A 17,146-nucleotide genomic window follows, 5' to 3' on the forward strand; every position below is an offset into this window, starting at 1 on the left:
TTTGGATTTGTTTAGGAAACTATAAAATTAAAGGACTAGATTAGTGTGGGGAGAGCTCAGGTCTGACAGATGAGAATTCTGTCTTTTCTTTCCCACCCTTTCTTCTATCTTGGCCCTTACATGGCCTCGTTCTCATGTCACTGAGTCTATAGGTAAAGAAAGACAATGAAAGTAAATAAGTTTTTTCAAAACTTACAGTCATAGGTTCATGAAGAAAAAAAGAAAAGGGCTGAGATACATAAAATATTACAAAAATCTTCACATCAAAAGAAGAAGCAAATACGAAAAGTCTGAGTTAGGAATAGTGTGCTTGAAGACCTTAACAGAGGATGGTGTGGTTGAAGTTCAAGACTCAACAGGGGAAGGGCCTCAGGGAATACATCATGAAAGACCTTGGAAACTGTATGAAGGATTTTTTTTCACCTGTAGGAAATGGGAAGCCACTTGAAAAAATACAGAAGGAGAGTGATATGATCTAAAACACAGCTGAATTTCGTAGATCTTTTTGTGATGTAGAAATATGCTCTGAGCCATCCAATATGGTGACCCCTAGCTACATGTGGCTGTTTAGCCCGTGAAATCCTGCAAGTATAACTGAGGAACAGAAATGTGTATTTTATGAAGTTTAAAGTAATTCTATTCCAATTCAAAGATCCACGTGTGACCAGTGGCTAACCTATTGGTCAACACACAGCTCTAAACTGAGTTAATGATCATTTTGGCAGCTGTGTGAATATCAAGGCATACGAGACTGGCAAATGGGACTTTTGCAACTACTCACATTAGAGATGATGGTGCTTGAGCTTAGAAAGTAAAATAAACATAACATGGTAATTGTTTGGATGTGGGAACTAAAGGAGGTGGAAGAATATTGAAGAAATACCCTTATGAGAGGCTCACAGCCTTTTCCTCTTCTCAGGGGAAATCTAAAAGTGGAGAACATTCTTTAACTCTGTTAAATGTCTTCTGGGAGCTTCCAATCATGCCAATAATGACTTTTCTTTATATGAAAGGATACTGAAAGTTAATGAGGCTACATTAACAATAAAACAGAGATGGCGTGAAATTAAAAAAAAAAAAAAGTACTCATTATGTATCAGTCTGGACCATAGGACCATACCCAGAATTAAGATTGAGTAATATATTTAATGTATTTATTGTGGTCTTCCTAATTTTCAGCTTCTCTGGTAACCCCACGTATTAAATTCTTACTTAATCCTCTATATAAATGACTGGAGTAGCCCATAGAAATTGTCCTGACTCTAAATGTCTATGGTTGTAAAATTAAGATAATACACATTCTTCCTCAGTCATAAAGTTACTGAGATAGTAAGTATAAAATTCTGACCATAGTATCTGACACTAAATGTCGGAAAGTTATAAGGATGATTATATATCTGTCCAATTTTGGTCAAAATCACTTACTGTACAAAAGAAAAAAGGATTTATTAAAAACATGCACACCGAAGAAATAATACAAATATATTTTAAATATTAACTATATTAAAGCAGGTGTTTTTAATGCATAAAATTGTATATATTGAAATTTTAATTAGACATTTAGTAAATTCTGGATCATTTAATAAATGCTAAGGATTTATGCTAAATGATAGGTATTAATAGGTGGACAAGATGTGGCCTGTTAAATCTTAAGGGCTGGAAATGAATTTACATTGCAATAGCATGTTTACCTATGTGATATACAATAGTACTAATATAAGCACACTATTCCAGTGTCAGGCAGATGTAATTTGTCTAGGGGGAAAAATATTTTCCACTAAAAATACCCATCTTTAAGCACAATGCCTGCCCGCATTGTCTAACTTAATCTTGTACATTTAAGCAAGTGCAAAGCCCAATATCATGCACGTGATATTTAATACAGGTGATCTAGACAGGCTTCTTCTTTTTCCAGTGAGCATATCTCCCACACTTCACCATACTTTGGGGCCTGCTCCCTTTCCATACCTGCTCTGTCCTATTGTCTTCACAGGGACATTTAGATCTATTGCTGTCTTTTGCACCATTAAGTATATTTTCCCTAACTCTGATCCTTCTTAAGGACTTTCCTAAATCTTATTTACTGTGAAGCTACACCTCTCAGCAGACTATCCCAAAACTGATTTGAATCTAGAAGCCCATTTGGAAGGCACTTCAACTTGAACCACTATGCTCCCCAGCAAGCTGGCTCCAGACACAGAGAATAGAGCCAATAAACTTTTGATAGATGGATGGAGATGACATTTCTCCATTTTTAACGTGTTCTCTTCTAAAATATGCAATATTATGTTTCCCTCTGCAACACTAAGTCAAATCTGATTGTCCTTTATCAAAAGCAAGGTTGTATAATACCTTGTGTCAAATCAGAATGTAGAAATATAAGGAAAACTAAAGGCTTGGTTGAAATGACTCCCATAAATATTTGAACATCAGATAAGCATGTCAATCTCCCTTTGTTGGGATGCAAAATAGAGGATTTATTTTGCTTTATGAGAGTAACAATATTAGATAACATTGCTCAGCCTACACAGGCATCTTTGTTTCTCTCAGAATATAAACATTATTATCAAATTTGTTCCCTAGAGAAGACAAAGACTTCACCCATCAGAAAACAAAAACAAAAACAAAAACAAAAAAACACAAACTTTTTAAACCCAAGATCAGCATTTTCCAATTTTTTTTCCTGTCTCTAGATTCTTAAGCTATTTTTACCACTTAGATTACTCATATTTTATAAAATATTTTATAAATACATGCAGCTTCATAGTTTTGGATAACTATTGCCATACTACACTGATAACATTTCAGCTAACCAATCTGCCACTTTGGTGTTTGCATCTCAAAATGCAGAACAAATACACATTTGCCTAAAGGAAGACACTGTAGTGTGGTGGCAACATGGATTTGGGAGCTACATGGCTAGCAGTATGAATTTAGTCAAATTACTTCACGAATAAAGATGTTTAGTGCTCTTATCCACGGTTGACATGAAGATATGTTGTGCAGATATACCTTCGAGGAAGGAAGCCTGGGCTGTGTGGGGAGGGGTCAGTAGACACCCTTCAGCTATCCACTCCTTAGAATCTGGACCCTTTGCAGAGAACCTACACTCCAGAGTTCATCTGGAGATGACACAAGCAGAGGGATGATGCATTTCTCTGATGGTTAACACTCATCCCAGAAAGACCCACTGGATTGGGTCTTTTGCCAGGACTGCAATGCCATTCGATTTCTCCCCTGCTCATCCTGCTTTTGTCTCCTTCCATTCACAGGTGCTGATCCCTAATAAACATCTTGTACTTCCAATGCATCTACTCCCAGGGAAAACAACCTGCAACAAGTTGTTTAATGGAAACAGGATACATGTCACTCATAGAGTTAACGTAATGAAGTGAGAATGAGATACATGTGAAGGGCACTATACTAATATGCTAAATAGTCACGAATAAAGATCCACAGATTATTTCCAGTATCACTTGGTGACTATCTAGTCTCATATTGGAGAATACATGTTAGAGTCTGTTAGCACACTACAGTAGCAAGTCTATTACAAGTTAATTTCTCTTTTTAGGGGATCTCACGCTTTTAGACAGAAAAATACTGCTGAAATCAGAGAATTTACCAAGACACTGAAATGAAGAGACCAGTGTTTGGCTAAGGCAGTCACCAGTCACACTTCTAAAAACCCTATATGATACTTATTACTGAGGTCTGGAGAATGGAGGAAAAAAATCTATTTTTTTAATAAACTCATGCAAAAAACAAGTAAATTCCCCACTCCAAGCAGGTAAGCATCACACCATTTCTCAGGATGCCCTTTCACAGCTTGTATGGTAGTTATGGGGATCGGCTCCAAAGCTACACTAAACAAAACTAGTCATTTCTGGCAGAGTCAACGTGAGAATACACTGCCATGGATCCCATGAGAACCAATGTCCCAAGGGCTCTCAGACAAAAATGGACAAAGTCAACTCCTATCACATAGTCTAATATAAAGAATTTCTTTGGCTGCTACAGGTTTAAAAAAATTATATATATATATACACATACCTACATATATATATATGTATGTGTATATATATATATGTAGGTATGTGTATATATATATAATGCATATGTATATATATGTATGTATGTATATATATAATTTTTTTACATGTATATATATATATACATGTGTGTATATATATATATGTTATCTGTAGGGACTTTCTGAGACAGAGTAAGATCCCAGAATTATACAGGAGCCAACTGTTCAAATTACTGATGAAAATCCAAACTGCTATCAGTCCAGGGTAGGGTTTGGCAAAAAAAAAAAAAAAAAAAATTTCTGTAAAGTAAGTATTTTAGGCTCTTCTGGCCATACTATCTCTGTCACAGCTACTCAACTCTGTAGTCATAGGGCATAAAAGAATAAGGGTGGTTGTGTCCTAATAAAACTTCAAAAAAAGGTGGTAGACCAGATTTAGCACACAGGTTATAGTTTATTGACTGCAGGCCTACGGTAATAGAGTAAAAGTATTCGCTAAAAGTCATGAGTCCTCCTTTAAGTAGGTCCTAAAGAAAAAAAAAAGGCAGCTCTTGGGAGGAGGGAGACTCATACAGTCATAAGAAGATAAACCGCCTGTTACACCCAGAAGGATAAGTATCGTGAAACTCGCAATGCTCAGTGCATTAGAATCTAGAGCACAGACCAGTACAGGAGCTTCAGGGTCCTGTCTTCCATCATATGTTCTGGATATTCTGCAAAACTACACAAAGTTCAAAGACTGAATGTGTGCTGCTTACATTTTCTCCTTCTTAAAAAGTGCAATGCCCTTTGGCTAATTAACATACCTGTGGAATCCTAGTGCAAAGGAACTTGAGTTCAAATCAATGTGGCCACAATGTCTTTGATCCCGATAGTGTCCCTTAGGGCACAGTTAGGGAGATGCTGTTGTCAGAGAAAGGCAGTGTATGTCTATTTTTCAAGTTTAACAGGCATACAGGTACTTTTCTATTATAAAACATGTTTTGCTAAACACTGGTTTGCAGCCTCTATATGGAAAATTTATAGGAAGATGCAATTTTGAGCCAACTGCAAGTGAAGATGCTATTTAGAGCCACTTATAATGAAATAAACCCCTTAGTTATGAATCAGTTATTATATTTCGGTGAACTCCAACTGTTTCTTTCTCACTGCTTAATTTCATTCTAGCTTTTGTTATTATGCCTAAAGAAACCATTTTAACATTTTCTCGCATGCATTTTGAGTATCAAAAATTCCATCTACAAGTTTTCAGCTTTTTGCCTCTAATTGCTCCACTGGTTGCTCTAACTGCTTTAATAAATAATATTATCTGGTGCTGCTGGTCCCAGGATTCTAAGGTCTCTGCATCACATATTATTTATTACTCCTCTAAGGAGAAAAAAGGATTCCTTTTTTACCCAAAGCATTTCTTTACAGAGAGAGAGAGAGAGGATAAAAGAAAAAAAAACATTCAAATTAATATAGGGCTTTCTACAGTGTGAGATATTTCCACTTTAGCATCATTGGATGTATATGGCTGTTTCTATTCAAATCCATTATGAAATGAGGACACTTCTTCCTTCGTGTGACCCTAACATTCCAGAATCCATCCTTATTCATCATTTTTAGAAAAAATGTATCTAATTAGATAAATGTGAAAGTTGGGTTTTTCATGGCTATTTAGCCAGCCTCCCTACTACAGAATAAGGTCCATGGGGCAGGGGCTCTGTCTTTACAGAAATCCCCTAGTAAAATAAATAAATTCTATATATGACACATATATATACACATATGTATATGTATATGTAAATGTATATATAGTCTGAGTGTGACTGAATGGATAAATGACTATCTGACTAAATGAAAATATGACTTAATAGATGAGTTAAGTAGTATTAGTTGAATTAGCAACTATAGTGAGATTTGTTTTGGAACAATGATTTGGAAGGGTTGGTATTTTTGATTTGGGACACAATCAAGCTTTTATCTGGCTAAGAGTGTGCAGGAATGAAATGGCCAAATTTTAATTATTTTAAGAAAACTCGGTCCTTGCACTAGATCCTTGCACACAGGTGGTTAGAATGCAAAGAAGTGCAGCCTCTATGGAAAACAGTATGGGAGTTTTAAAAAATAATTTAAATAGAATTACCATATGATCCAGCAATCTCACTTCTGGGCATTTGTCCAAAACAATTGAAACCAGGATCTTAAAAGATATTAGTATCCTATGTTTACTGTAGCACTCTTTATAATAACCAAGATATAGAAACAACCTAAATGACCATCAACAGATGAATGAATAAAGAAAACATGGTATGTTGATAGAAGGGAGTAATATTCAGCCTTAAAAAAGGAAATTGTGTGGGGGTGCCTGGGTGGCTCAGTCGGTTGGGCATCTGGTCATCATCTCACCATTCGTGGGTTCAAGCCCCACATCGGGCTCTGTGCTGACCGCTCAGAGCCTGGAGCCTGCTTCGGATTCTGTGTCTCCCTCTCTGTCTCTGCCCCTCCTCCCTCGAGCACTCTCTCACTCCCTCTCTCTGTCTCTCTCAAGAATAAATAAACATTGAAAACAAGAAAGGAAATTGTGTAATATGCCATGTCATAGGTGAACATGGAGGCCATTATGCTAAGTGAAATAAGCTAATGACAGAAACATTAAGTACCGCATGATTCCACTTATGGGAGACAATCCGAAATAGTCAAATTCATGGAAGCATCAAATGGTGGTTGCCAGGGGCTGGTGGAAGGGGGAAATGGGGAGCCTCTAATTAATGGATATAAACTTTCAGTTACACAGGATGAATTCTGGAGATAAGCTCTACAATACTGTACTTACAGTTAACAATACTGTATTGTGCACTTAAAAATCTGTTAAAAGACAGAAATCATGTAAAGTGTTCTTATCACCAAAAAAATAATAGTAATAATAATAAATAAAAACAAACAAACAAAAAATAGGTCCTTCCCTAAAATGGAAGTTATTGCAAGACTGAGGAGTCAATCAATACACAGTCTACTCTCCAAATTAATGCCAGGTTCTCTACTGAATGAAATATTTCCACTTTTGCATCACTGGGCATCAGGATTGTAAGGAGTGTTTTCAGGAAAAGAGCTCATTAACAGCAAGCTGGATAACGACAGCGAATTATAAAAATGCCCAAGTACAAGTAGGAACTAAAAATGTAATCTCTTGTGTTGAGTGGGCACTTACTTTCAGGAGAGGACTTGTGACAACAGAGCACTGTGCCTACCATGATCAGGTGTCCGTCTACTCTGCCTGCTGAATGGCCATTATCCCTACTTCTAATTTAAGCAGTTCATGTAGTCTTACCCAAGGTGAAGGCTCTGAAAGAAACAGGAAGCAACTACTAACAACCCCAGACACATGTCATCTCAACACAGTGGTAACTTCAAATACACACTTCTCATAAATTTATTTAAAGGGAAAAATGAACCATAGAGGGTTTACATGAAGGCACTGACTTAGAATTTCACACCTACCCGGTGCTAAGAATTTTTACCTTACATAAACAGTTTACTGCACATAACAGCATTTCAGAGTGTCTGTCACTAAGTATGGACTCAGTAAATATGAGATGTCATCAGCCTACTCCTCATGAAAGATGCCAGAAGCATGCACAGACATAGTAGCCAATGGTAAGAATAAATTTAGGTTTAAATCCTGGCCCTGCAATCCCTAACGCACACACAGGGAACTTTTTCAGAGATTCAGCTTCCTTCTCCATAAAACTAGAATCACACTGATGACTTTACAGCAACTTTTGTGAGAATTAAAGTGAAATGGTACATGATAGTAACTTACACCATGTTTCATTTATGTTATTGTTAGAACATCATTTCTTCTTTTACCTCCATCATCACGATTGTGTTTACAGCCAACAGTAACAAAACTCATACAAAGGGGTAGGGCTGAGGAGCAAAGAGCATTCCGCCCATGCTCTGATTAATGCCACAGACCTGGTCTATCTTCCTTCCTTGTTGGTATGCATCCTGAATGGAATGAGGCCATTTAGAGAATGCACAGTTTATTATTTCAATTAAAATTGGTCCTGCTCGGCTGTTCCAGCAGGGAGAGACATGGGTGAAGTCACAGAGATCTCAGGGATAGAGTGAGGCAGAGGGACAGAGGATAGGCACTGCGTTGTCAGGAAAACCCAGGTATGCTTCATGGTTCCACTACAGTATTTGTGTGATAATCAGCAATTGAGGCTTTTTATCTGCAGTTTCCTCATCAGTTTGTGATAATGACAATATATGTTCTATCACAGAGGTGTTAGGGAATGAAATGAGTATAGTTAGCACATCCTTGTCACATATTAAGCACTCACCAGTAACAATACTCACTGCAGTAGCAGGGGCGTTTTACACTAACTGAGGTTAGACTATTTAGCAGCTAACTGTTAAAGGAAAAACAGGTAATTCTGCACAGTGAAGCAACCATTTGTAGAGGAAACTCTGCTTATGTAAGTACCAGAGTTAAAAAAAAAAATGTTTATTCTTGAGAGAGAGAGAGAGCAGGCACACATGGGGGACAGGGGAAGACAGAAAGGGAGACAGAGGATCTGAAGCAAGCTGTGTGTGTTAGTGCAGACCCCAGTGAGGGTCTCCAACTCACTAACCATGAGACCATGACATGAGCTGAAGTCAGACGCTTAACCGACTGAGCCACCCAAGAGCTCAAATACTGGATTTTTAATTTGTGTTTAGGACATGAAATTGATGGTGGCGTTATTAACTGGCAATGCTAGTAGCTACTATATTTTTTAAATTTAATAACTTAATTATTTCAGTTACCCTGTGAGGGACATGATATTAACCCAAAATACATATGAGGAAACTGAGTCTAAGAGAATTCCAGAGACCAGCTGCTGGAGGAAGTAGCAATGATAGGATTGCTCAAAATGTAAGCTCAAAATGTATCACCTTTTTAAATATAAATAATTTACCCGACTTCATTCAATTTTACTCAGAGACATTTAGTATTGAAAAGAGTAGCAAGTATTTAATTAATGTTCCTGGCAGGGACAAGGTAAGACCCTCCATGCCACTGTCTACTTTCCCCTGAAAGGGCATAGACAAAGATACAGATACGAATGTAGTTACAGACACAGGTTTAGGTACTGGTGCAGCCACTCTGGAAAACAGTATGGATGTTCCTCAAAAAATTAAAACTAGGGGGGCGCCTGGGTGGCTCAGTTGGTTAAGCATCTGACTTTGGCCTTGGCCATGATCTGGCCATTCCTGAGTTCGAGCCCCATGTCAGGCTCTGTGCTGACAGCTCAGAGCCTGGAGCCTGCTTCAGATTCTGTGTCTCCTTCTTCTCCCTCTGCCCCTCCTCTGCTCATGTTCTGTCTCTCTTAAAAATAAACTCTAAAAAAAAAAATTAAAACTAGAACTACTCTATGACCCAGCAACTGCACTACTAGGTATTTATCCAAAGAATAAAAAAAATGCTGATTTGAAGGGGCACATGCACCCCAATGTTTATAGCAGCACTGTAGACAATAGCCAAAGTATGGAAAGAGCCCAAACAGACTGATTAATGGATAAAGAAGATGTGGTATATACATTCAATGGAATTGTACTCAAAGATCAAAGATCAAAAATATTGCCATTTGCAACAATGTGGATGGAACTAGAGTACATTATGCTAAGAAAAATAAGTCAGTGAGAGAAACACAAATATCATGATTGCATTCATATGTGGAAGTTAAAAAACACAACAGATGAAGATAGATGAAGGGAAACAAAAATAAGATAAAAATATAGAGGGAGACAAACCACAGAGACTCTTAAATACAGAGAACTTGAGGGTTGTTGGTAGGGTGTTGGGTCAGGGGATGGGCTAAGTGGGCAATGGGCATTAAGGAGGGCACTTGCTGGGATGAGCACTGGGTGTTATATGTAAGCGATGAAACACTAAATTCTATTCCTGAAATCATTATTAAACTATATCTTAACTAATTTGGATTTAAATTAAAAAAATAAAAAAAGTACAGGTTTAGGTATAAGAATTTTAAAATACATGATATTTCCAACTTGATGATGTGCTCTAGAAAGAAGTTGAGTCTTACGGGAAGTTGACCAACCAATAAACAACTGAGTTTCTAAACACAGCAAATGCCATAAAAAGGCCTCTTTCTTACTGCATGTCAAAGTAAACATTCCTCTAAAAGATGGGTACCTTCTTATCAGCATATAAAATACAACAGTTCTAAAGAGACAATAATGCATAGCTATTTGTCACTCAGTAATTCCCTGAATATCCATGTCCTCTAGTTCTGTTTAAAAAGGTTAAATGGGTCTAAATCTGTCTGCTAGACTCAGAAGGAACCATGCATTGCTCTGGCTACTCAGAAAATTTAATTTTCTACTCAAATTAACCAATTGTGCAAAGAGAGAGGAGAGCTGCTCTCCATAACGCAATGAAATGGGTGGGGGGGAGGGGAACAAGTACAGAAAAGCAGAAGAAGTGCTGAAAAAATGCAGTTGATGATTCTTACGTTCCCATCCCATGCATCCAATCCACCTCCATGCACACTGAGAGGGGCTTGCCTTCTGAATCACTCATCAAAGCCCTGTTGTAAAATGCTTTGAAACAGTATTCTCCCCTTCTTTGGGTGGGACCATAGATGCCAAGGAATAAGCGCTTGCCTGAAATCTATCAGAGGCACAGATGTCAGTGTCATCAGGTGGTATCTTATCTGTCCATCTCTCCAGGTAACATGGCCTCTAATCTCCTTTAGCTTGCCTGAATACAAAACACTTCTAATCTAGACAGTTGTTGCCAACCAGCTTCAAGCTTCCTCTACACCTGCCTTTCAAAGCAGTGGTAATAATAAAAATAACAACAGCAATAACAGTAACAGTTAACTACAGTGATAATCATCATTTGATTCCCTGGGAACCGGGAGTTGGTATCAGTAAATCGCCACGTTTGCATCAGTATGTGGATAGATAACAGAATGTGCAAAAATATGTGGGCAACCACAAACCTGGATTTTTAATCAGTTCTGCCAATTTGAGGTTCCTGTCACAGTTCTTCAGACCTTCTCCTAGCTGATTAAGAGCTTATCTCTGCATTGGAAGTGTGTTCCCACTGCCACAATGGATTCCATGTTTGATGTTTACAGGTGATTGCCCCAATATCTGAAACCCCCTTGTCTGTAAGGGCCCATGACTTGGCATACTCCTGAGCCCTTGTATGTTCCTTGCTAAAAAGCTTAGAAATCGTGTAAAATCAAGGGTTAAAACTGGCCCCATCATTCAGTTCTCCCTTCATTCTGTGTCATGCTTGGAGATGTGAGGCAAGAGGAAACTGCTCCTTTCTGTGTTCTTTCGGAGGAAAAGTAGTAAAAACATGAAACAGGACAGAATATTTACCAAATATGGCCTGTATTTATATACTGGCATCGCAATACAAAGCCATTTCATAACTTCAATATGTAGTCAGAAAATGAATGACCACGCACATTTATTTCTCGGATACATTTTTCCCTTGTTTTCAACACTTGGCCCTTTGAGAGATACAATTCTCTTAGGCAACTATGGACATCCTGTATGGCTATAGCTTGTTGAACTTCTTCAGAACTGAGAATGGACACCTGACCATTTTTCAAATCCCCAGGTGGGATTTTATCTTCTCAGAGATTGGGCTCTTTTGAGGGAATTTTCTTTTTTTTTTGTATCCTTTTGGGAAACCCTCTTCATTATCCTGAGTTTTGAAGTGGCTTGTATTAAAACCAGCTTTTCTGGATCTGAAAAGAATTATTTTTTGCGCAAACTATTTGGGGCACCGACTATTCTGTGAGTTTCACTTGTAGCCTCACAGTTTCAGTGCCCTTGTGAGTAATGGAAATTTAATACATAAAAAAAAAAGTGAATAGATAAAACTTGCAGAAAGCTCACTTATCCAGAGTTTCTGTGATTAAACTAGTTGAAAATATATCCATTCAATGAGATGGGATGAACTGACATCTAACTCCCAGATTAAAAGGACAATTCTTTAAGACTATATTCCTCTCTCTCCCCACCTCTCCCTCTCTCCCTGCTTGTCTCTCCCTCCCCCTCTCTTTCTCTCTCTCTCTTCCAACGAGCATTTCTAAGACAATATTTGAAATCTATACTCAAGCACATCATTAGCCAGTTTACATGTTATAGATTTTCAGTGTTCATGTTATGTAGCTTCAGCACCTGTAGTGTCATGTAGATGAATGGCAAAAGAGAAAAGATGTACACAGTTCAACAACAATAACAAAAAAAATGGAATTGAGCCTCATTTCTAAAAAAAGCAGAAAAACTTTAATAAAGAATTGTTTCATCTTGGGGCACCAGGGTGGCTCAGTTGGTTAAACTCTTCAGCTCAGGTCATGATCTCATGGTTTGTAGGTTCGAGCCCCACGTCGGGCTCTGTGCTGATAGCATAGAGCCTGGAGCCTACTTCCAATTCTGTGTCTCCCTTTCTCTCTGCTCCTCCCTCACTCATGGTCTCTCTGTCTGTCTCTATCTCTCTCTGTCCCTCTCGCTCTCTCTTCCAAAAATAAATAAACATTAAAAAACAAACGAATTGTTTCATCTTGGGAAAAAATTCTGAGCAGGGAAAATATAAACAAAAGATTTTTTTTGTTTAATGGCAAAGAAAGATTTTGTCTAAAAGGGGCCAATCCAGATATGCTGACCTATCAGAAATGCCCATGAAGTGATAAGATAATTTCAAAGCCAAACACTAATGACACAAATAAGATAAGGGCCTCTTAATGAACTGAATGAGGCAGTTGGTCTCAAGTCTCTCAAGTTCTTATATATATAGTTCACTGTAACCGTCAAAAGAGAAAGAAGACAAACCAGCAATACTTGCCCAATACTAGAAAAAAAATGCAATTTTGTATTTTCACTGAGTTCTCTGAAAGCTGCAATGGCTTCATTCATCTTGATATTCCTGGCTCTGGGTATTGCATGTAGCTCTTAGTAGGTGTGTGTGAACATGTGTGCCTGGGCACGTACGTGCACACACACATGCAGACATTGTGCTGACCAAAATCCCTCAGTCACGTGAGCTAATTACCAAAGCCAGCCACAAAGAATGTACACATAATTGCATTCTGTACTGATGTGCTTGTCCTTTGATGTAGCCCCTATGCCTTTTAAAAAGGAAATACTTGGGGCGCCTGGGTGGCTCAGTCGGTTAAGCATCCGACTTCCGCTCAGGTGATGATCTCACCCCTTGTGAGTCCGAGCCCTGCATCGGGCTCTGTGCTGACAGCTCAGATGCTGAATCCTGCTTCGGATTCTGTGTCTCCCTCTCTCTCTCTCTGTCCCTCCCCAGCTCACACCCTTTCTCTCTGTCTCAAAAATAAACATTAAAAAAAATTATAAAAGGAATACCTTATAGGACTAGAGGTGATATCAGGGTCACGAGCAGTCACTTGCCCAATCACGGAGTTTAGAGCAGCATTTTCATGAACTTCGAGGAGGTAAGTAGGTGAAGAGAAGACAGGAGGCTCGTCAGCATCCTCAACAACAATTTTGACTGTCGCCGTGTCTTTAAAGGGCCCCCTGCCGCTGAAACGTGGGTCAATATGGACATTGGCTGCCTCTACCTTCAGCGTATAGGATTTTTTGGTCTCAAAGTCCAGAGGCTGTTAAGAAATGACAAAGATGAATGTTTCCCGCTAATGACCACAGCAGCAAGAACAAATGAGTATAATGCTGATGGATGATAGTTATGTGCATTTAAGCCCATTTGCGAGCCTTAATGGGATCACTCTCCATTCCCTCAGATTCAACCTGTAAATTTTACAGGCATTTATTGATATCTGTTTATTATACAAGCTCAGTGAATCTAATCTCCTATTGTTTTGTTTTGTTTTGCTCATTTCACTTGGAATTCACAAAATATTCACAGTCATGAATTGTGCCATCAAAATTTCACTTCAGAGTCATAATAAAATTTTACTAGTGGTGGCACGACCTGAATACCAATCAGCCAGTTAATCGGGCTTCTGCTGGTAGGAGATAAGGCAGCATCGAACACAATCTCTATCTGGGAAGAATATTTTATCATTTTTGCAACAGTGTGTGAAATGTAAAGAACTAGAAATAATCATTGTTTAGTCCAAGGAGACATTATAAGGCATAATTTAGCACTAATCCCAACAAAGAGTGTTTTCTGATTTCGCTTCTAAAATCACCGCTGCTCTACTGATCATGTGGCTAAAATGAGGTTTATTATTTTTTAGGGTATTCTTAGAAGGTCTCTATTATAAGTTCTGGGCTCTGAAGCAGGTGGGCATATAAAGAAATATGTATGCAGATACATATTTATCAGGGTTTATATTTAGAAGAAGGAAGGGCGAGAGCAGTATATATATAGATAACTAGGTCTGGCTGTGCCTCCACCAACCACTTAAAAGCAATTTGAAATTACCTCACTGCTCCATTACTGACAATACTTCTGACATATTAATATCTCATTCCTTAAAAGCCCCTACGACTTCAGCTAATGACCTAGGTGAAGAGAGTTAGGTAAAATATTTAGTTCCCCTAAATACTCAGAAGCCAATCTGTGTCAGATTCCTTACATTGCAATTCTTGTCAACTCGTAATATTTCAGATTTCATGAATAAACGTCTGTCAAAGTTCAGAGAGACAATTTAGGTGTGAGGTGCAATTCTTCACAATCTGCAATGCAGATTTTTAAAAAAAATAAATCAGAAGACAAACTGGCATTAGGGAACTCTTTCAGAACTCCTGTATAAGCTTAAAGATGTATCTTTATTTCAAAATTGGGGTCGATCTTTCTACCTGAATTCAGTTCTAATGGGACTCGACTTTTGGGGGAAATATTTTCTAGTAAACAAGGCATATAGTCACTTCCCTGTCTATTCTGAAATTCCTAGGCACACATAGCCACGAATAGACGATTCAACATCAGCATTTGCAAAAATTTGCCAATCACCCCTACTGTAACTATTTTGCAATTTCAAATTCCTCACAAACACTGTTAAGTGTAGCAGATTATGTTCTGTTTATTTCTTAGTTCAACATAATGACAATGTATCCAAACACATCCCTAGTGTCCTTAGGATCTTATCAAACAGGAGACCCACGAATTGTAGAAATATGACTCCCTACATATTGCTCTCTACATGAAAATACATGGGTTTCTCAGTGTCAAAACATGTAGTATATAGTTCCACGTTTATGAATAACAGTGAATAAAACTATAACACATGGCTAACTGCTTCAGTTTATAAAAGCACCTTATGGTAGCAAAGGATGGCAGTTAATAATAACAATAAAAATGACATTAGGAATCATTAGCTAAAGAAAATGTGGCTCTGGGTTATTCAATAATTGACTCAAGCATAATTATACTGTATTCTATTTTAAACATGAGTTTTTAAATACTTTCCAACTCTTAACCTAAACTCAAGCCAGGTAGAAAGCTAGTGTTGTTCCGAACAGAGTTAAAATAAATGCAGCCTTTTTTTTTTCGCTTGAAATTAATTTAAAAAAATTCATTGATTTTGTAGAAAAAGTATGTCCAGGAAACTCCAGGTTCATAATCTTACTATCTCTCCAAGGGGGGATTTTTAGAGCATGGCCGTTGGAATCATGTTCTTGTGTAACATGATGGAGAGAGTTAGATAGTAAGCTTGGAGTCACATGAATATAATGCTGATCAAGACAGGCTCCCAACAGTGTGCTCTGCCATTTATATTCTTATTCATGAACACACTCATCTAATTAAAATTAATTTCTACTGTTTTGTGAAAAAGATTCAAAAAACAGTATTGAAAAAAATACTCATGATGAGGATAAAAGGATATTTTCCCTTGCAAAGGTCCATGCCCATAAGATAATGAAATGCATTCTACATATTTTTTTTATGAATGTAGGTGTCATGATGATAAATAAATTCAGAAGCTACTGTACAGAATTTTTCACATCTATCACAAAAGAAATGGCTGCTGGCAAATGCAGATACAACAGCCATACATTATCTGTACTACTCATCTAGATGTTTCTTTCTCTCATGGTAGCCCCACACCCGGAAGCAAGGCCAAGAGGAGCTTCGTTTACCATAATGCTTGGACCTTTGATGCATGGTTTGGAGTAACCAATGGAAGGAGGGTTGGCCCTGCCCTTCTAGTGCTAGAGCTGACCAGAACAACTCAGGCTGACTGTTCTGTCTGTCCTTGAGTTTCTCTGAAAGTAGAGCCTGCAATAAAAACTTGGGAATCTTCAATATATTTTGTGCAGATATTCCAGGAAGCAGGAGTGTGGAAATGGGGAGATTTCTATAGGGAAGGATTAAAGGCCACTGAACTTGCCACCTCTCTGGGCACCTGAATCTTTTTCCTACTGGGAATCCTCTTAAGAACCATAGACAATATGCCTCAGAAAAATGTCTTCAATGAATAAGAACTGTCTACCAATCTATGTCCTTCATTGCTTGAGGGTGACCTTTTGAGTGTTGACTTCCCTTTGTGACGAGGGTGCTCTGCAAAGGAAGTGAGCCAATTCCTGTGGCTTAGGGAAGAACATTGAGGCATAGATGAGGGGAAATAATGGGTGAGATGGGATGCTACCATGGTAACTGGTTGCCCCCCAGCTAGCTGAAAGGGAAACTGGGGCCAAGATTATGAGGTAAAAAAAGGACTCTGCTTTTTCACAGCTGAAGAAGCTAAACCTCTACCAATCCTAAGATTATGTCAGGAAGCCCACTCAACCCCTGTCAACTTCAAAACTCAAGTTTCAAAGACATCTTGGGAAGACGAACAAAATCTTCCTTAGCTTGCCTTTCTTAGCCTTATAATGCCATCCTGGGCCTGGGCATCAGAAGTGATTTCAAAGAGCGCTGTTCCATCTCCATCAATGATGTCGTAGGATGACTGTGCATTTTCACCAATATCTTGATCATTGGCCTTTACCCTTCCTATCGCAGTGCCAAGAACCACATCTTCTGGTACTGAGAAGTGATAGAGACCTTAGGAAAAAACAAAACAAAACAAGACACTGAGCACTGCACAACTTCCATTCATTTACTGACCTATTCAGCAAATATTTATTGGGTACTTTCTTTGTTCCGAGCACACCTACAGATATTAA

The 17,146-nt window shown here is 38.1% G+C and overlaps 1 protein-coding gene across 3 annotated transcripts in view; it reads right to left on the bottom strand.

Moving 5' to 3' along the window:
* The window catches only part of LOC122494308 (cadherin-8), a 364,626-nt gene that overhangs the window by 148,184 nt on the left and 199,296 nt on the right, over positions 1-17,146 (bottom strand). For all 3 annotated transcript variants that reach the window (XM_043599374.1, XM_043599373.1, XM_043599372.1), the window contains 2 exons: positions 16,837-17,024; positions 13,418-13,671 (listed from right to left, as the gene is read on the bottom strand). In XM_043599374.1, the coding sequence (XP_043455309.1) occupies positions 13,418-13,671; positions 16,837-17,024 (442 nt within the window). The remainder of the gene's footprint in view (positions 1-13,417; positions 13,672-16,836; positions 17,025-17,146) is intronic.

This window comes from Prionailurus bengalensis, chromosome E2 (genome assembly GCF_016509475.1).
Source record: "Prionailurus bengalensis isolate Pbe53 chromosome E2, Fcat_Pben_1.1_paternal_pri, whole genome shotgun sequence".
Classification (NCBI taxonomy): Eukaryota; Metazoa; Chordata; class Mammalia; order Carnivora; family Felidae; genus Prionailurus; species Prionailurus bengalensis.